The sequence below is a fragment of the Balaenoptera borealis genome (genome assembly GCF_965194805.1).
Source record: "Balaenoptera borealis genome assembly, chromosome: 11".
In the NCBI taxonomy this organism is placed as follows: domain Eukaryota; kingdom Metazoa; phylum Chordata; class Mammalia; order Artiodactyla; family Balaenopteridae; genus Balaenoptera; species Balaenoptera borealis.
In genome coordinates, this window is record NC_138868.1 from 89452826 (window position 1) to 89473680 (window position 20855).

Consider the following 20855-nt stretch of genomic DNA (forward strand, 5'->3'; position numbering starts at 1 on the left):
CATATATCCCATTTTGTTCATATATTTCCTTTCTAGAAAGGAATCCTAATCTGACCATATTTTGTTTTACCAGTATGGGGATGAAGACAGGCTTTCATTAAAATCCAGTTAGCTTTTTCTGAGCACAAGTTTGACATTTCTATTTTCTACCAGTTTTTTTCTATCTTAAATTTTATTTTCTTCATTGAAAAATCTCTTTGCCCTATTTCTTACTCATTCTATTACATTATTTTCAGACTGTCTCTTTTATACGTATATTCATTCCTTTCTTATCTCAAGGTCTTCTGCTCGGCCATGCCATCTTCATGTCTTCAGCCACTGTAGACTGGGTCGGACAGGGATTGGAATCAGAAGAAAGGCCTGGGGGGAGAAATGGCTACTTGTCTTCTTTGAGGTGACATAGAGAAGGAGGCATACAGTGGTGCAATAAAGGTGTCTAGGAGTGGAAGACGTCAGCTGTGGCCTAGGATAGAGAGGTCCCAGATTTCTGGTTGCGTGAAAGGCATGCTTACTTCCTGTACCCTGGCTGCTGCTGCTGCCATGATACTAAGAGAGGGAGAGCTGAGAACTCAGGGCAGGGTCAGATAGGACAGCATTTAGAAAATAGATTTTTTTTAGTATTTTATCTTTTCTTTGCATTCATAGCATAATTCATTTCAACAGTCACAGAATCTTTTTCCTCTCGTGCCACATACTGTGTTACAAATAAAAGCTGGAACTGCTGCTTATCAAAATATACAAGGCAATTCATGTTTTATATAAAGCCACTTCATGTTAACTTGTTAGCGGTTGACTTTTTGACCAGGTCTCAGGTCTGGGTATCTCCTCTTGTCTGCTGGGCAGCAATGGGTAGGAGGGGTTCCCTCTGTACCAGTGAGGTCCAGTGCCAGCCCCATGTCTAGACCTGGCAGCTTCGGTGTGGTCTGAGATCTGTTCAGATGAGGGCCCTGAGGACTTACAATGTCCTGTGAGCTTTGGTTCCATATCTTGGTGGATAAGATGGGTATCCTGCTTCAGTTCCACAGCTTCTTATATATACTTTATGTACTGAACGTACCTCTGTGGGTGCTTATGGGTGACTCTTTGGGAGGAGTGGGGATGTTGTGTCTGCTTGTACATGTAGGTGGTTTTGCTGAGGGCATAGTTGGATCATATGGGAGATCATATGGTTAAGGAAGTGAAGAGGAGGGGTGTGAAAAAAATGTGCAGATCTCATAAAGGCGTATATATGTAGATAATTTCATTGTTTTCAGACTAGATTGTGAAGATTTTATTTCTATTTTTCTTGTCCTCTAAAGTTGCCTTTTTATGGCTTAATTTTTTTTCTTCTTAAATGAAACTGAGGTTTGGCAAATCATAGGAAAGGCAGTCTTCTCTTTTTAGAAATAAAGTGTCTATATTATTTCTGATAAATATTTAATGTTAGTGAGTCCCAGAAGATCAGTCCATACTTTCTTTGAAAGTTAGTATTCTAGATGTATTTTGAGGAACTTTTAAAATCCTCCTGTTCCGCGAAGAATTGAATTCCTGACACCTTTTCCTTTTCCACGTAGGATTGTTCTGTCAATGCAGGTTAATTAATACTTCCTCTTTTCTCTGATTTTTGTTTTCCAATTTGGGAGCAACAGAGACCCTTGTATCTTTTTCTGCAGCAGCAAACTTAAGTGGGCATTGCAACTTTGAACCAATGAAATTCTTTGAACCAATGAAATGTCAGCTCTGAAACTGTTCTATACTTAATCACATGGGGTTTTGTTTTCACATTTTAGATAACTGCCATGTAGTGATCAATGATCAATTAAATTTTTGGAAACTTTTTTCTGCTTATTAAACTACTAAAAGGATATTATGAAAGATCCAGAGAACTATAAGGAAGAAAGCATCACTTCTCTTCCCACGGTTGAGTGGATAGTATTGACGAGAGGGAGGAATTTAGAAGAGGAATTTATTTTTTATAGGAGGAAGGGAAAAGTACCAAAGTTAGTGAGCATATAGAGTGTGTTAGAAATTCAGAGGAACGTTGCAAGTCAGCCAGACCTTGAGGGGAGAGGGAAGAAGAGGGAGGGAGAGAGACAAAACAAGCAGAGAGGAGAGGCAGAACCGTGGAATGGTTTGCATTCTTTTCACAGCAAAATTGAGAGAAGCCAAGAGCATAGTAGGCATCTGGCCAAGTAGAGTTGAGTGCAGTTAAGGTCTGGGTCAAGGCCGAGCGCTCTGTCTCTGGTTACTCTGGCAGTGAGATCCCTTCCCTGTGGTAATGGCATTAGGATGAGAAAAATCTCAAGCAAATAAAAAAAACAATGAGAGGAGAAGACACAGATGGGAAGAGGTTGGTGGCGGGGGGATGGTGTGCCCAAGACAAAGAGTGTGAGTGTGAAGGGAGGGAATTTGTGTTAGGGGCAGAACAGTTCACTTGAGCTGCTCCTTAGCGAATGCTTCTAGATATTCCTGGCAGGTTGCTGCTCCCACAGGCTTTGGTCAGGTTGCATGTTGGTAATAAATTATATAGTTCCTTGGCTAAGCTGTCTTGCCTGTTCTCATCAGTGGCATTGCCTAAAAGGATCTATGGACTGGGAAGAGCTGGGTATTTCCTGTCCGAAAGCCTTGTAGAAATCGTCCAGGATCAGAGCTGTGGCTTGGATAGCTATCAAGCCACAGCGGTCAATCACCCAGGAGGGTTGGGCCCATCTGGAGAGAGAAGTAGAATAAGGAGTCAGTGCCCACCGCTCTAGATTTGTTATCCAAGCCCAAATTTTGAGTCGTATCGGACACGTAAAATGAAGCATTGCCACACCAGTCTTTGTTGAGTGCTGTATGTAGCAACTAGTTGTTGAGAAGATCGTAGCTCAGGCCTTTATTATCTAGATTTATGACGTCTTTGCTAAATGACCTCGTAGGGAATTATGAGGTTAAAGCAGGCACATATATTCATAGAAGACATTTGACATGTTGTCTCAACAAACATTTTTAAGGGAAAAAGAGGCAAGTCAGTCTTCAGTGTTTATTTGCTGTTGTACAGATGACAACAGAGGCCTCTAAATAACCTCCTCTCTATCATTCTCTCAGCTGTTCTTGCTGCTGCTGGAATAATCATGCTAAAATACCACATTGGTCATAGGGTCACAACTTTGCTTTAAAAACCCATCGTTGGTTTTCTTACAAAGTCTAAATTTAGCTTTCATGATGCTCTGTGTTCTGGCTCCACCCTAACTGTTCAACCTTACAGTCTCCAGATTCCAGTTTTTTCCCTTGTGCACTGGGTAAATTTTTTTGGCCTTTCCAGGAATTCCTCCCCTCTTCTCTCCATTTACACAAATCCTCCCTAATCTTTAAGGCCCAGTGCAAGGCCTCTCTTTCCCGAAGCCTTCCCAGATCTCCCTGTTCTCTGTCCTCTCAACTCCTACAGCCCTCAGGGTCTTTAGTGTACAATTTCATGCTTCATTATAATCAGTCTTAGATCACATGACTTCTTGGAATGCATTAGCTTTCATTTTTCTGCTAAAGTGTGATCTTTGAGGGCAGTATCTTATGCATTCTTTCTGTAACACATAGCACATAGTTGGCACTCATATTTGCTAATTAGTTAACGATGTGTATAATGAGCTCCTTACCTCCCTTTTCCTTGGACATTCTATACATTTTGAAACTGTAATAAGACCAAACCGGCACGCTGGGAGTCATGGCTGAGCACGCTTGCCATTGCAGTCTCACTAACTTGGAGTGTTTACAGAGTTTTATTTCTGGTCCACCTTTGATGATGATGTAAGTAGAAGTAAACTAGGTTATGCTCATGATGTGAGCAGCACGACAGTATGTTCTTCACGTCTTCTGCAGTGTATGCCATCCGTGAAGCTGCCACCAACAACCTCATGAAACTAGTTCAGAAGTTTGGTAAAGAGTGGGCCCAAAATACCATCGTTCCCAAAGTGTTAGTAATGGCAAATGATCCTAATTACCTGCACAGAATGACCACTCTATTCTGCATTAATGTAAGTACTACATAGCTGTTACTGCTAAGCTCAGATGTTAAACCAGTTGTTCAGTACTGTATTATGAATTCTGAATATGTTGCCTTCTATTTGGACTATATTTCTTATACTGATTAATTTGGACAGTTAGGAGATGAGAGAAAAATGTCAACTTTTCAATTTGTGTTAAAATCTGTAGTCAAGTCAGTTGTGAATTCTGGTCTAATTCTGGGATTCTTTGCTACCTTGTATCCTTCATTCACACACTCACACTAGAAACATTTTCCTGTTGGCCAGTTACTTTCTTATTAAATATTGTCTCTTTAGATTTGGGGATATTTAGAAAAATAAAAGTGTTTTTAATGTGCTGTCTTATTTCTTTTTCTAGGCACTGTCTGAAGCCTGTGGTCAGGAAATAACCACTAAGCAGATGCTGCCTGTTGTATTGAAAATGGCAAGAGACCAAGTAGCAAACGTCCGATTCAATGTGGCCAAATCGCTACAGAAAATTGGACCAATTCTAGATACTGAGTAAGATTTTAGTATTATTCTTTTTTTAAATACTTTTAAAATTTCACCCCATATAGGCAGAAATAGCTAAAATTAAATTCGGTGATTTTCACTTCACCTAGGATGTGGGATTGGTTAAAGAAAATAAGAAAGTAATTTAACAACCAGTTTTGAGTGTGTCTACTCTGACTTTAATATTTAAGCTGTGTACATATGTAGATCATTGTTCGAAGCTAATTCTGCAGAGAACCTGAGAAATTACTTAATACTTGTCAAGTTTATATTATAGGTGTTCTAAGATTTTTTTTTTTATTTTAAACTTTAAAAATTACCATAGAGCAAACATATATATACACACACACACCATAAAGCATTTCTCTGGCTCAGAAGACTGCCTCTCACAGATGATACCGTTGCATTTTAGTGCTTTGCAGGAGGAAGTTAAGCCGGTGCTACAGAAGCTAGGCCAAGATGAAGACGTGGACGTCAAGTACTTTGCGCAGGAAGCTATAAGTGGTATGTCTGTTTCCTGCCTTCCAGCTTTTGCTTCGGCTAACGGGGTATGAGTGGTGTTAAGTGGGCCAGGCGATGAGCATCTGGACCTGGGAGGTGGTAAGCTCCTGGAATGCGCGTCTTCTCTTTGGGTAGAACCTTCTTGGCCCACCACTGAGCTGGCCATTTTCCCAATTCCATGTCTAGGGCTGGGTAGGGATATGCTTCTTACTGGTAAGAACAGTTTTTTGTTTGGATTTTAATTAGTTTTTAAAGTTTAACTTTTGATTAGCCTGACAGAGTAAAGAAACTGACCACAGTGAGAAGCTCACACATAGTCTTATGCTTTTGGATCATTTTTGTTGTGCTTAATGTTCGCATAGATAGTTCATGAACTTTCTGTACCACTAACTTGATTTTGTTTGGAATTTTCTAGTGCTTGCCTTGGCATAACGAGGAACAGGAGGGGAAAGACTTTACTAAATTCTTATCACAGATTTCTGGTCCATGTGTTCTTGAACTGGGTGGAGAGAAAAAATGGAAAACCTTCAAGACCTCATCTGAGCAAATGACAACAACTAACAAGAAATCAAATTTCAGTGACTCGATTCTTTCTAAAGATTGTTTTTTACTTGTCTTCCTTGTTGGGATAATTATATTTTAACTTTTCTTATTGTTTGTGACCAATTCCTGACACCTGCACAGTCATTTCTTGGCTGTCTCCTATTGATTTATTTAGCACCATCTGATCTCCTGCATCCTCATTGTTTAATCAGGCCCCGGCCACTTAATATTCCACCAAGCCTGGACAGGTTTGGACCCAGATGTGGAACAGAGTGATTCTTTTGATGTTTATATGTATCTGTGTGTCTCCATCGTTCCAAAGTTAAATATACATGGTTTAGAATAACTTATTTGATAAGCACTCCACTTGGGAGACACATTGAGATTTAACTGTAGTGAGAGCCATATTTTCCTGGATAATGATGGTCTGCCTCAGTGTCTCTCCTGAAAGGGGAATGTGGAAGCTCAGGGTTCATGTATTGGTTGTTTTGGTTTTTCTTTGCTCGATTTTGACTGTAATCATGTCATTCAGAAACCTGAAGTGCAGATGCATCTTGCTGCTAATGTGTCATGTTGAAACCGAACTCATTTTCCACAGCTCCCCACTGTGACTGCATTCAAAAATACTCTTCTTTCTCCCCGCTGAGAAACTTAAAATTTAGTGCCTCCTAATAAGCAGTGGTTCTACGGTTTGACTGTAAGATTGCAGTTGTATTTCTAATGAGTAAAGGAACCACTGGTGTAATCCACTGTGAGGATTTCCTGCTCTTTACCTGGTTCTCCTTCCGGCTGTGTGAGCATTCGGTCCTTGCTACATCGTACAGTAGTAGCTTTCCAAACTGAAGTTTCATTACTAATTTTTTGGTGTAGGTGATGCTGGAATCTTATCATTTGAAATGTTTGTTTTTCTGCTTTTACAGTAAAACCTCATTAGTTTCTCCTGGAATTGAAGATAATGAGTTAAGCTGAAGGGTTTGCTGAAGCAAATTAATAGTACGTGAGGAAGCCTGTTGGGTCTGAACTACTTAAACAATTTTAACGCTCCTTAAAAAGCACCCTTTTACCACTTGATATGCTAGTTACTAATCACTCTTCTCAATTATATTAAAATGCCTTCCGTGAGGATCTTTATGAGGCCACACCTTTATTTAGATGCATTCAATTTACTCTTTATCTCTGATATATATACATATGTATTTAATGGATAATTTAAATATTTTTTCTTTAAAATTTATGAACATTTTTCACCTAGTCAAACTCAGTGTGTCCCTAATGCATTTTTAATTAATGAGGTTTTATTGTAGCTTATTTTTCTCTCAGCGCATCTCACTATGTAGTTTGCTTGTTTCCATTTTGGCTTTCAGACTGTTTCTTTCATTCACAGTCTCTTAAACCCAGCGAGCCCTGTTCTGTTTTGTGAAGGTCCAAAGACTCCTAGAAAACTTTGTACGTTAAACCATTTCATAAAACCAAGTTTGACCAGATACTTGCAAGTTTGTCTTACCTTAGAAAAACAGAACATTTAAAATCAGAATTACCTGCCTGCATTTAAAACTGCCAAGCTAGTTTATAGTATGTTTCTATTTTATTACTTTTGGGCTAAGGGTTAAATACTTTGCTAGGCAATAATCTTTTCTACATTCTCATTTTAATATCTTAAACTACTATGCTGTAAACAATTTTAGTTTCATGGTTCTTTTTGGTTTTTTATTATCTGCAGGTTTTGTTTGTCTTCATTGAATTTCATATTTGAGAGACTGTTGTCTTGATTGAAACAAATTTGCACAACCATTGCTTTCCTCTGGTTGGAAATGCCATTGGTTTTGGGATAGACTTTTAAATGGCCTAGTGGACCCCCTGGGGAGCTCTGTGCATTGACCTCTACCCTAAAACTGTGGTAAAGGGTAGACAGCAAGCCCTTGCTTTCTCAGGCTGGGTCAGGGAGCTCAGCAGGGCCCTGTCTTTTTGGGTGACCCCAAAGGGACTTCATTGTTTCTTTCTGACTTAAACAATAGGGAATCCCTTTTGTTACTCCTCAGAAGAATTGTTCTTTGGCTCATAACTTTGTCATCTTCTCCATGGATTAGTTTTCTTGTCTTGATTTCACTGGAATGTAAGCTCCAGGAGCTCTGTAAGGGCTGGGATTTTTGTCTCTTTTGTCCTCTGCTGTATTTGTAGCACCAGCACCTAGGTCAGTGTCTGGTGTACATAGTAGGTGCTCAATAAAAATATGTTCAGTTAATTTCTAAAACCTGTGCTCTGGTGTGTTTTGTGTGTGGAACAAGTCATGCAAGGTACCCGAGTGCTTCTCATTACCCTGTTGACACAAGTAAGGAATTTCACTGCTTTTAAGAAACAAGCTTTTTGTGGCCCTTCTCCAGTCCCCGTTCCACTTGGATTGTACAATGCCTGGACTAAGCACTGCCATACTTATCCATCCTAGGCAGTTTACAGCAGTTGTCCGATTGACTAGGAAAGTGAAGCAGAGACATATATACAACATATGTCAATGAGAGTCTCATCAGTAGTGGAATTCACCTTAGTGTTTCTTTCTACAATATTTATGGGGTTTAGCCCTCACAGGCTTAAGAGACCAGATCTTTTTTGTCTGTCTGTGCTGCCATGAAGATAGGAACCCGAAGTGCATTCTGTTTCATAAGAAGAAACAGGTTAACGTATGGTTTCTAACGAGACTTTGTTGAAATAATAGCCCTCAGCTCACAGAAATATCACAGCTTGGCCACTGTGATCCTAGGCCCTGGGGGTCTTTGCTGGACAGCTTGTCTTGCCCCAACAGAGACAGCAGCCTGACCTTTGAGCTGTCTTATCCAAGCATCCAAGATACTTGCATGGACCTCCAGGGGAATCAGATGTGTCATTCCTGACCCAATGGTTAGGCTGTGGTAATGCTGGCTTGTTGCAATTTTATTAATCGCTGTGTTGTTATGGAGTTAAAAATCTTTCCTGTAGACATCACATTGGTCCCAACCCCCCGGGGATGGCAGGGCAGGGTGGCCAAACAAGTTGGGTGCTTGTTTCTTGCCTTTCACTTAAATTCCTCTGACACTTTTTTTTTTTTCCTCCTGGCATTCTTGTCTTAAAGCCTCCTTTCTGCACTGCCCGGATATAAACTGCGGAGGGAGAAAGAGCTGTCACCTTGTTCTCCTCGGTTTAACAATGAAGCGATTGTGGTCTGATGTTATGTAATTGTTTCTCTCTGATTCTCTCATATTCCTGTTCCCATCCAGTTCCTTGCTCCTCTTTCCTGTTCACTCACATGTCTCCAGTCTTTTTTTTTGTACCTAGAATAGTCTCACTATTCCCCGTTTGCCTCCACGAGCCTGCTGTTTCCAGGAAATTATATAATGTTCAGTTGAGATGGAAATCTGGAGGATGAAGAGAGTTTAATTACTCATTGGGTAGAGAAGCCAAGTCATTTCTTTATTCAGAGTTGTTGTCTTAAACTGATGTCGTCAGTTCTGAAAGGAGTCAGGTCTTTTCTGTCTGGCTGGGGCTCTGTAGGCTGTCAGTGACCCAGACCTGGGGGAGCACCCAGCTGGTACCAGCGGCCCTGTGGGGTAGCACTTTGCATGGCTCTCAAGGAAAAGGCACCTTCAGTCAGGTCCGGGGGTGAACCAGCTCTCTCTGCACAGAGACCCATGTGCTTCCCCATTGCAGGGCTGGAACCCCTGAGGCATCGCAGGTGGGCTTAGGGGGACGTGGCCTGGTTGGGACGGTGACAGTCAGCTGTCTGTATGTCTAGTGGTGGCCCAAAGGCTGAGGAAGCTAGATTTTCCTGTGAAGGACAGTGAAGAGCCCAGCGCCCCTGGGGCTGACAAGAACCACTTCCTGAGACCCAGAGGGCCTGGAGAGGACACTGGGAAGGTAAGTGCTGCAGACACTCCTGGCCTGAGTCCTTCCTTGGTTTTTTGGGCTGAGGTGTGGGCGGAGGGCAGCCAGCGAGGCAGGGCACCCAGATCTTTACCTCGCTCCCTGAGGGGACGGTCACGTTTTTAGGGCCACGGGAGTGTATTTGTAAAGCCTGTTGCCCTGTTTCTTGTCCCTCCTTCTGGGAGTGCTTTCTGAGGGGTGGGGTGGGCTTGCCAGCGCTCTGTCACTCATGTGGCTCTGCCCCCATGCAGAGGACAGAGGAGGTTTGCTGAAGAGTTGCTATTCCCACTCACCTCACAGAGTAGACAGTTCTCATTTGCTACAATTCCTCTCAGGTGGTCACTTCCATTCAAGGAAAAAACCACTTCTGTCAATTTTACTGGGTAAGAGTCCGAATGTTTTACAAGCCCCACTTGACGCCCCTCTGGAGGAGGTATGCCAAAGTTCAAGTTCAGCAAAGTTGGTGCGGGCCACTGCCCTGGGGCTGTTTGTTAGGAGGGTGATTTATGACCTACAGATACGTTCAGAAGCGCAGCACAGAGGGTCTGGCTGCCGTGTGCTGATGTCAGGCTGCACTTAGTTTATTTGGAAGATGCTGGTATTTTCGGACCCACGCCAGTGGGTTTGCTTGGTGAAGCTTCTAACATCAAAAAGTTTGTCTTATAAATCTTTATGGCTTTTCCCTCATTTTCTGTGAACGGGGGCCATGCGAACCTTGTGCTATTGTCCAGGCCCTGAACTGCAGTCTTTCATCTTAGAACGTGCTCCCCTTCCGGCCGCGCCGTGCACGGTTCTCGCCGGGCCGGCAGCTCCCGGCTGTTCCTGGGGCGGCGGCCCCGCGGGAGGAAGTGCCGGCGTGGCTGTGCTGCTCGCAGCCTCGGCAGCCCTGGGCCCTTTCGTCCTTACCTGTTTCACTGAACGTGGCCTCACAGAAGATACCGTGGCCGAAAGAGTGGGCATAATAGTCACAAATTTTTAGACCTAAGCCACAGACTTCCTTGGGAAGAAAGGAGCTATGTTTTCCTACACACTCAGGGTCAACTGGCCATGCCATTAAATGCACGGTTTGCCTTTGATCTGCAAGTGGAATAGTTGAGGCGACCCCTCTGTGGCAGACTTGCCAGGTCTGTAGGTGGCCCCTGATGGCCACAAGCTGGGGAAACAGTATTAGCTGCTGTTCCTCGAGCCTCGAGCCTCGGTAGCTGTGCAGGCATCTTGTCAGGCACCTGGCAAAAATCTCACTGAATCCTCGCAGCAGTGTGGTAGGTGCTGGCAGCTCTGTTTCGCAGCTGGTCGAGAAACTTCCCCCCAACCCTGTCGTGTCTACTTGGGCGTCTTTTCTAGCAACGGAGGCAAGGCACTGCTAAGCCTCTGAGGCTGCAGATCACTTAACCCAGAAAAATCCCCTGCCCCGTGACTCAGGGAGCCTTCCCCGCGTTTGTTTCACTTAAGGAAAAGGACTCCAGGGTGAGATGGAAAGGGAGTTGGCTGTTGCCAGGCAGAGCCCTGCGTGTCAGGGGCCAGCAGCCAAGTGAGTGATCCAGGAAGTCATCCAACTGCAAACCAGAAATTGTTCTTAACCCCTCACTCACTCACTGTCTGTGGCCCATAGCAAATTCGCCCGTCTGCCCCGACGGGGTCAGAGGGTCCCGAGAGCCCTGGGAACTGCCTCCAATGTCCACTGGCCTCTGGGCCCTGCGGGAGCCGTTCGACCTCCCAGGGCTCTGGCCTGCCCCTTGGTCCAAGAGGGAATGACCCCACGGGGTGAGAGCCAGTTCCTTTGGCGAAGGGTGTCTACTTGGCTCCTCCCAGACTGGCCCTTGGTGTCTGCGGAGCAGTCTGTGCTCTGGATGTCGCCTGCGGCCCCCGCCTCGTGCAGGGGAGCATCGCGGCTGCCTCGCGCTCCCTGCCCACCCCGGGTCAGCTCGGCAGCTCCTTCCTGGCGGCGGACGGTGGTCTTCCCTCCTAGCCGGGCGGGACTGCCCTCCTGGACGGTCCGAGGGCTGCTCTCTGACGACGGGGCTGCTGACGGGCCTCTGTCAGGCGAGGGTTAACAGAGGATTTGTTTATTGAATCACGAAGTAGCTGTCACATGATTTTAATCAAAACACCATTTCCCTGACAACAGTGATGTCAGTCTTGTTATTGCAGGAAGGAGCAGCTGCGAGGGACAGTCAGGCTGCAGGCCGAGCCCGGGTTCGGAGGCTCAAATCGAGGGACGCATCATAAATAATGCTTGCAGGCACCGACGTGCCACATCTGCCCTCCTCTTCCTCTTCTCTCTGTCCTGACGGCCTGTCCCGCACAGACACTGGCCGGAGCCCGGCCCCCGTGCCCCCCAGTCTCCACTGAGATTGCACCTTCTGCGCTCCTTCTACCCTTGGTTCTACTTCTGGTTTTTCCAGTTTTCCTTATTTTCCCCAAACTCAGTCATTTGGGCCCCTAGGATCTCTGGCCTCTGACTTCTGGCACCTGGCTCTCCTCTGTGTTCTAAACCAGCACCTACTGGTGAACCAGCAGACCTGCCAGCCCGAGGTGGGGGACTGTCCAGCAGCTCAGGAGTCTCGGCTCCCTTCGGAGCCAGCTTCCTGGGGGCGGAGGGGCTGCTGTCCTGTCCTTTCTCTCCTGAGGGCAGGTCAGGGGAGCATAGGGCTGCCTGAGGGTCTCCAGGGCAGTTCTAAGGAGCTTGGCTGTGGGTGCCTAAAGGCTAAGAGCTCCTTAAGGAAGGGCCAACCTCAGGGTTGCAGGATTAGTTCTCTTAAGCCCAGAAAGACTACAGGAGGCCTGCGTCCAATCCAGCTGAGGACTGATCACAAGGATCAGTGCCGGGGAGGTCGGCGCGGAGCGCTCCCGGGGCCAGTGGAGCAGTGTCCGCACGCCCTGCCTTCTCTTGGCGCCTTCTCCTCTCTGGGCGCTGGGGACCAAGCAGCTGTCTCTGCAGAGAAAGATACCCAGGCCCTCCAGCCCTTCTCTCTCCAGGAGCTTGGCCTTAGAATTTGGGCGATGGATGAAAAAGGCCTCCTAGGTGGGACATGGATTCTCATGGATGTTCCTTCATCTGTGGTACCCATGGCTGGTGCTGCCCAGAACTCATCATTGAAAACGAAGAGATCCTGGGCAAAGTTCTTGGTTCTTAACCTGGAGCAGGTGCTCAGAATAGGGCAGCCACCCTTAAGTCTGTGACGGGATGTTGTAGGCACCAAGCAACCATTTTCTGTGTCCAGTGTTGGGATGCTCAAGAGTTAAATGAGAAGACAGGGAGAGGTGCGATACTGTGACAAGCCATTAAAGGGAGCTGGGGGTCTTCTGAGTGCTTTCTTGTTGGAGGCCGTGCTGGGCCAGGCTGCGTCCGAACCTTGCAGTAAAGCTGTGGTTAACTCAGCTAGTCTACGTTCCCAAGTTACTGCTGGGATAACGGGCCTTTGCAATGATTTGCCCAGGTTAGCGGCAGGGCTGGGAGTGGTGCCAGGGGCCGAGGACTCAGCCAGAGGTTCCCTGCTGCCTCCCGGGCTGTCCCTGGCAGAGAATGGGTAGGCTCCACCCTACCTGGAGGGCCTTTCTGGCCAGAGTGGCTGCTCCAGGGGGTGGGCCGGGGAAGCTAAGCTCTGTTCTCCCAAACCTGCTCCTGGCCAGGCCCTCCTTGCCCAGCCCTTTCGTCCCCGGGCCTGCTCCAACTGCCTACCTGCCCTTTGGCCCTCTCTCGGCTGGCACAGGGACCCTGCTAAACATCTGGGCTTCTCTAGTGACCAGAGGGCAGTTCTAGTGGGCCCCAGGCTGGAGTCGTTTCGGCTGGGAACTCGCTGGGAACTCGGGGTCCCGCAGCGTGGCGCGCTCCTAGGAAAGGCCTTGGCCTTTCCCGCAGTTCATTTGTGTTCCACCCCCCAGCTCTGTGGGTGGCCCTGGCGTGGTGGTGACGCACTCACTCCTGAGGGTCAGGGTCCCCAGTCAGGCCCCCTTTTGGTATCTCAGGCCCCATTCAGGGAGTGAAGAGAGAGATGGAGTCAGAAGCTCTCAAAGCCTGCCTGACAGGGAGAGCGACGGCTTCTCCCTCCAAGAGGCCAGATCCCCGATACCTCTGTCTTCTGGGCCCAGATTTTCTGAGCTCTCTGCCCAGCCAGCTCTTGGGGGCTCAGCTGCAGGGGAAGTCCACCGCCCACGGGCAGTGTCCTCTCCCCCCCACATCCGGGTTCCTCACCTGGTGGCTCAGCCCTGCAGCTGCTTCACCTGGGCTTCACACCAGCTCTGAGTCAATGCGCTTGGGAAAGTCCCTTAGAAATTTATACAAAGGCAGCTATCAATGCTCCCTAGGGGTATTTGCAGCTATGGGTCCGGAGGAATTCAGCTGCACCAGCGGACTGGGACATCTATAGCAGGAAGGCTCCTTAGTCGAGTGGCTGGAGGCACAGAGCAAGCTCCGCACTCAGCCTGACCTGGCTTCTGGGTTTGGCCTCAGTGATTTGCCAGTGATGGCTAGTGTCTGAGGTGAGTGTCCAACCCCTTCACTTCAGTCAAGGCCCACATCTGTCTCCCAAGGGGACACTGTAAAGTATGAGCCATGGGCAATATTCCATCCCTCCAGAGCTCCTCCACCTTGTCATTTCTTTTGTTTTTTAAAATTTAAAGAATTTTTATTGGCGTATAGTTGATTTACAATGTTGTGTTAGTTTCAGGTGTACTGCCTTATCATTTATTTGAAGTGACATCACTGGGGCCAAAATGAGAAGGGCAGAGCGGCTGTACCCTGTGCAGGTGACATTTATTTTGTAGCTATGTGGCACCCAGGATTTAGTGCACAAAGCCCAGAACTTCCTCCCATGGTGCCCTGGGGCTGCAGGCAGAGCAGGGGCCTCTCTCCCTACCCGGATCCACCCAGGGAGGGATGGGAGCGCTCAGCAGGGAGGCCCTACCAGAACGGTAACTCTGAAGCGCGAGGGGTTGCAGACCGAGTTGCTTGTGCTCTGAGTCAGGGGTTAGAAATCCCTCTAACCCCGTGAATGGGCCTTAGGGGGTCCAGGAACCAACTCCTCCCCTGAAATGATCTGTCTAAAGTTGTATGTCTGTGTACGTATGTTTCCTAGGAAGAGGATCCAAAGCTTTCATCAGCATGTCGAAGGGATCTGTGAAACCTCAACTTAAGAACTAGTGGGGTGGAAAGGAGCAGACGTCCAACAACAGAACCTTGGGTGGGGCCCTGACTGGTGGCGATGGAGGTGGGCTCTGGTGACTGCAGACACGGCATCCCCTTGGAGGTGTGGGCACAGCTGACAAGCTCTAGACCCCAGCCCAGCTGGGCAGAGGCCCTGGATCTGGAGCTCAGGTCGCCCTTGAGCCTTTGGCTCACGAAGGCCACAGACCGAAAGATGTTCTGCACAACGTGAAGGTCAAGGGCTTGACTGGCGGCTAAAGTTCTGGCCAGTCTCCGCAGGCAGGTCTGTGATTTTTGCCTGTCCCCTGGACATGGGGGGTTGCTTTTGGCAACACAAAATCCAAATGATGGAGAAACTTGGTGGGAAAGGGGAAAGTTCGTAAAACTTCGTTACTGAAATAATAGTGTTTTCCTTTAAAAAAAGGAAAAAGCAATTGAAACGCAGTGTTACTGAATTCTCGGTTGCAAACAGAGACGACAGCCGTTCGGGGCAGGACTGAGCGCCTGAGGCAAGCGGTGCGAGGCAGCAGGGCAAGTCGGTGGGGAGGGCTCCGCGCTCTTCCCGCCCTTGGCCGTCTCCCCCAGGCCTTCCACTCCCACCAGGGCCCGTGGATGATCCCTCAGTTTGGACGCTGTCTCAGTTCTACAGCACGGACTCAACTGGAATGGTCTGAGTGAAACCAAAGCCTAAACTTGCTGCCAGAAAGTAGGATTTTTTTTTTTTTTTTTTTTTTTTTTTTTTGGCCGCACCACTCGGCCTGCGGGATCTTAGTTCCCCGACCAAGGATGGAAACTGTGCCCCCTGCAGTGGAGGCGTGGAGTCTTAAGCACTGGACCGCCAGGGAAGTCCCCAGAAAGTAGGACTTCATAGTGCCCTTTCACTCAGGGTCTGGCACTAAAACAAGTCTCGAATGTATGAGAGTGCCCCAAATGCCTCCGCAAACGGATTCTCCAGCACCCGAGGGCACTGAGCTGGTTCCTGCCTCTCGGAGGGGGACCACAGTGCGTGCACGTGTGCGCGTGTGTGTGCGCGCGCGCAGCGTTGAAACCTTTCGCACAGAAGATGTGCCATCGTAAGTGCCAGTGTCTGGCTGGGCCCCCATTCCCTCCCTTTGCCCTGCAGCTTGTCATAGGTGAGCCCGAGGCGCCCGCCTCCCCTCCTGCTGCTTCAGAGGCCCTTGCCCGGCTCCGTCTCTGAAAGTCCAGGAGCCCCAGGCAGCCCGGGCCTTGTCCGTGTGCAGAGTGCGGTTAGCAGCGCTTCCGTCAGCGTTCTCAGCAGCTACCGGGTACTCCGGCGATTTCAGAGCAAGGTATTATTTACCCTGCTGACGTCAATGAGAACATATTATCCACTGTCCTTTTCTGCAGCCTGAAATGAGCACCAGAGCTCAGGGAACACAGCCACCTTCCATACTTTTCAAAATTCCACCCGAGGCCTGATGGGGGAAAGGCCCTATCTCATCCACCTGACAGTCATATCACCCAGGCTCTTAGAAAACAAGTTGTTTTTATTTTGATTAATTCAAGAGGGTTGGAAACGTAAAAACAGTACATTTTCCTTGCAGAAAAGTACCCCATTTAAATTACGTTTGATACAAAGATCATTTATTAAACTGCATTTTAAGCAATTTTCTAACATTGAGTGACAGGTTACATTTTGATTTTTTTCACATTGGAGCTATTATGATTTGCACTCAAAATACCAAAGCTATTGAACTCACCATTTTCTTAGTAATTAAAAAAAAAAAAGCACACAGAAAAAAAAATTACAATTAGATTAATTTAATCAAAAGTAACTCTTTCACAAACCAAACATCCAGCAAAGACCACCCTCCTCCCTTCAGAAATAAGCAAATAATCTTGCCCTTTCTACAAAGTGCAAATATCTCTGTATCAATTTTACTTCCTAAATTGCAATCCCCAAAGAGAAGCAAACCTCCTTTTCTCTCGGGTTCTTTTTCCTTCAGAGATTTTGGTGGAGGCAGATTTCTTTCGCCATCAGTAGTGGGACAGTATCACCACGTGTATTTCCTTGATTGAGCAAATCTTGAACAGATAGGCATCACACAGCCAGTGGCAAGTCCCTGTTATCTGTATTTGCTAATATAACATTATTCCAATCTGGGGTCATATTTTTCCAGGATGTTATTTTGTACTTCTATTTTTAAAGCTCCTCCCTAACCCACCCACTTTGCCTCTGAAGACAAAAGTATTCAAAGTATGTTATTTTTTTAACCCTAAAAGTGCTTGATCAGCACTTCTACTTGATGGGCCTTAACTGTAAAGATACTTTATCCCCCTCCTCAGGACTGGGCTGAGCTCCTGATTCTTCTCTGAGCAGCACCCTTTCTTGGGGTTGAGTCTGTTGGTCTGCGATGGTGGGCCAAAGCAGTGCAATTTGGCCCCTTGGCAATCAAGAAAGGGTGTGTCCCGTCATATACTTTTGCAGGGAGTTAGTTACTATATTGTGTGAGGTGGAGAAATGAGACATCTGTGATGTGAACCTGAACTTCTGTAGTTAATTGGACACTGGAAAGATGGTGATCTGCGGGGTCTGTGTCTCCCTTGGCCTTGTTCATGCAGGGCCACCTGGACGACTACAGCTGTTACCTGGAGGGCAACTCTTCCCCCAGAGCCAGGCGGCTGTCAAGTGGGAGTAAGGTTTCGGGGACAATGTCACATTCACCCAGTGCTTAACCGAGGTGGGGGCTTTGTTTATACAGCTGTTTGCTCATGAGAAGAGTCAGCTGCTACCCAGGAGGGAAGAGCGTGGAGTGAGAAGCCAGAACACCCAGAAGCCCGTCCCGCCTCCGCCACTCACGGGCTCTGTGGCTTGGACAAGTCACAAAGCCTTCCCAGAGCTCTGGTTTCCTCAGCCGTAAAACATGAGGACTATCCGCTCAACTAACAACTTCATAGTATTGTTGTGAGCGTTAGAAAAGATTACTCGTGAAAGTGCTTGGTAAATTAATGTACAGACAGAAGCTACTGCTCCTTTTGGACAGACAAGCTGAGTGCTTGGGCAGGAACCATCAAACCTATCATCACTGGCTGTGGGCTGTGCTGCTGCCTATGTCTCAATCTCTACAACAGTAGGTGCCCCATTCTGCCAAATGTGTTGAAATCTGCCCAGATGTGGACAAGATGGTGGTATAACTAGGGCGGCTGTGAGTCTTCTGGAATCAGCCAGGCTACCTTCACGGGGAAAAATGGTGAAACAAAGATGTGAGGGGCACTGTGAGACCAGGGACTCGGGGTGCAAGAGGGGCTGTGGAAGGCCAGCCTGAGGTCATCTCGTGCCTTCCAGGGGCTGCAGGCTGACAGACACAAAGAGCTCTATAATTAGTCTCTTCCCTGGGACCACACGCCAGGGAGGACCAAACCAGCGAACCTGTCAGAAGGGATACGTACATTTGTTATCATTTGTTTTGTCCAGTTTAGAAAGAGAGGCAGATGATACTGCGCTTGTCTTCCACACATCACTATGAAGATAAGTTCTGGAAAAATTTCCAGAAGCAACAAAACGATCAAAGATCCCTGCCTATACAATGACTCCAACTTACTACCTGTTCTCCAGTTTTTACCTTTGATGTCTAGGCACAAAGAGACTGAGCGGCTCGGTGGCTTCCGAGAAGGCAGTTGAGGCAGTCCAGCTTAGGGGTACACATGCAGCCAAGGTGAGACCCGGCACAGGGGTTCTGCAACTGTTCACTGGGACCAGTGTCATCCAATGACCCTGCGAATTGTCTCAAAGGAGGACGAATGTGAAAACTTATCTAGAGTGAGATTTTCCTTAAGCCAACAGGGAGCTTAAGTGTAACTGCTGATACAGGCTTTTAAATGTAATCCAGGGCTAGAAATTCTGACCCCAACGCAGAAGCCAGTATTTACTTGGGGCCTGACTGCAGCTGGGAGGACCCGGCAAAGGAAACCATTCATTTCCTCAGGTCCACGTGTGTGCACCGCCCGCACCTGAGCAGGGGCTGCTCTGACCACCGTGCACCTGGACCCCCGAGCAGCCGGAGTGGGGGCTGCAGCTTTTCACCTTTCTTTAGTTTCTCATTGGCCAGCCAGTCACTCTTGGGCTGTGAACACACCCTTCTTCCTGACTCTAACACTTAGGCAGAACTCATTTCTCTGAGAACCCCCCTTTCAGGCAGAGAGGAAGAGGCCAGCGCCACCACGAGTCCCTTCTGCAGAGGCCTTTCGTCGGCTGGGGGCGACACTCACACGAGGCGGTCCCCTCCCTCCCCATAAGGGCACAGGCCCCCCATTACTCTGGGGTGAGGGCTGCCTTTAGTCCCGATCACGGGCTCCTGCCTGTCACGCCGGACTGACTCAGGACACAGCTTCAACACTCTGAGGAAGAAAGGGACTCTGACTTTCTCTTTCCTTGGAGGCAAAGTTTGATGCAGAAAGGCAGGAGTCCTTTAGTTCCACCTCCTAGTCCTCCTTGGTGGGCCCCAGGTGTTTCCCCTTACGTGGAGGTTGGAGGGTCCTCCTCTGTGTTCCCCGGGCAGCAGGAGAGCGGGGCAGGGCTGGGCGGGGCCGGCCCGGGCGGGGCCAGCAGGAGGGCGGGGCCGGCCCGGGCGGGGCCAGCAGGAGGGCGGGGCAGGCCTGGGTGGGGCAGGCCCGGGCGGGGGACAGTCTGCGCAGCTCACCAGTTTCAAGTGGAACATCCACCCTCTGCTGCGCTAACGTGCTGTTTGCCTTACAGGGACCAGCATATCGGCTGCATGGACATACTAGAGACACACTCGCCCAGCTGGAAATTGCAGAGCTAGTGCATTTTCCCCAAAGCAGAGACTAATACCCCTGGATTAAAAAAAAACAAACAAAAAAAAGCATAAACAAAAAATAGAGTACCACACATATTGCACTTTTTGCTGAATGAAATTTTTACCTCACGTTCATCTCACCAAAGTCTCTTCAGAGGAGCCTGGTTTACAAGATAATAAAGCTAATGGTTATTATACAGTAGTGTACACACTGCTAACGTGAAACAGACTGGAAAGAAAGTCATTATTTCAAAGTACCTCTAGTACTAAGCCTTCGTAGTGTTACTTTAGTATCTGTGAAGAGAAAACTGCTTGGAGGCTCACATAGGTCGCTCACTAGTCGGGGGACAGAGCAACGGCGATGGTCAGACGGGGCTGGGAAAACACCTGACTGACGGACGGCACCAGTCTCCTCTCGCCAGCTTACGTTTCAGCAAATACAGATTGTTATGGAATTTATTGATTTCTGCTTGAAATAAATGAGAAAAGCAAACAGGAGCTAACAACATAGTCCAGCAGGATGGGTCATGCTATTCACCCCACTGTCTTCGGTCTGCACAGACCCGGCCACGGCTGGGTGCTCCCCAGTGTCTACCTCTGGGGCCTCGACCCTCCCGGGGCCTCTCCCGCCTCATCTGTCAGCCCAGTCGTCCTGCCGTAGCTCCCGGCTTTCCTGGGCTCAGTGGCTCATGGCCCTGCGGGGGACAGGCATCTATGCCGATCTGTGACTCTGCCATTCCGGGGACTCTGAAATGAGCGGCCCCCGTTTTCAATCTGGAAGGCATTTTAATTTCATAAATATTATAGCGCTTCTGTAGAACATTTTGGGAATACATCCTTCAGTCTAAACAAATCAAGCCCTGTTTTATAACTGCCTTATTTTGCAAAGACTTAAAACAGATTAGAGATCTTAATGAAAGGATCTCTTAAATGAAATGATGTTGTCTATTTCATGAAATCATCAAACTTGAGCATGAGGAGGAATAAACAATCCGCAGAAGGAACCTAATTCTTTCTTCCTGGGTTTTCATTGCGTGTTGTCAAATCACAAAAATGAGTCCTCCACACCACCCTTCCTTGCTCACACCCAGAGTCCAACCCCAAGCAGAGGGCCTCTGTGGAGCGTCCTGGCACCAAGAGGAGCCAGGACCGAACTCCTAGACCTTCCATGTTTCTCCCCACCTGCCTGGACACGTACTACAGAGAGGAAAGGCAACTTAAAGGTGTTTTCTAGATGCAGCATCAGTGTAGTATCTCTCTTCTTTGTGCTTTAAGGAAGATGCTTTGTGCTTAACGCATTCATCTGCTGATAGGACAAGCCATTCTAAAGGACAGAAACGATAGACTTTGTAAATAACACTGAATTTGTAACACTTGGATGTTACTGTCCAAATGACAGGTTACTCCTTACTTCTAAGTATACAGTCAACTAGCCGTAGCATCTTTTTTACTTATTCTGATGATTGGATCGTAAGGGTTAATAATATACACTGTGTTTGGCAGACG

The 20855-nt window shown here is 47.5% G+C and overlaps 2 protein-coding genes across 3 annotated transcripts in view; one reads left to right on the plus strand and one right to left on the minus strand.

The window, feature by feature from the left end:
- The window catches only part of PPP2R1B (protein phosphatase 2 scaffold subunit Abeta), a 35820-nt gene extending 16405 nt beyond the window's left edge, over positions 1-19415 (plus strand). Inside the window, 7 exon segments of the mRNA XM_082343651.1 lie at positions 3835-3989; positions 4357-4499; positions 4903-4994; positions 9298-9419; positions 18169-18178; positions 18181-18248; positions 19289-19415. Coding sequence (XP_082199777.1) covers positions 3835-3989; positions 4357-4499; positions 4903-4994; positions 9298-9419; positions 18169-18178; positions 18181-18248; positions 19289-19381 — 683 coding nt within the window. The 3' untranslated portion in view covers positions 19382-19415.
- A 132-nt stretch (positions 19416-19547) lies between these two features.
- The window catches only part of SIK2 (salt inducible kinase 2), a 138400-nt gene continuing 137092 nt past the window's right edge, over positions 19548-20855 (minus strand). Inside the window, exon 15 of one of the 2 annotated variants that reach the window (XM_082343485.1) lies at positions 19548-19815. In XM_082343485.1, coding sequence (XP_082199611.1) covers positions 19806-19815 — 10 coding nt within the window. In that variant the 3' untranslated portion in view covers positions 19548-19805. Of the gene's footprint in view, positions 19816-20188; positions 20674-20855 lie in introns of those variants that run through there. The other variant, XM_082343483.1, reaches the window with a different exon arrangement.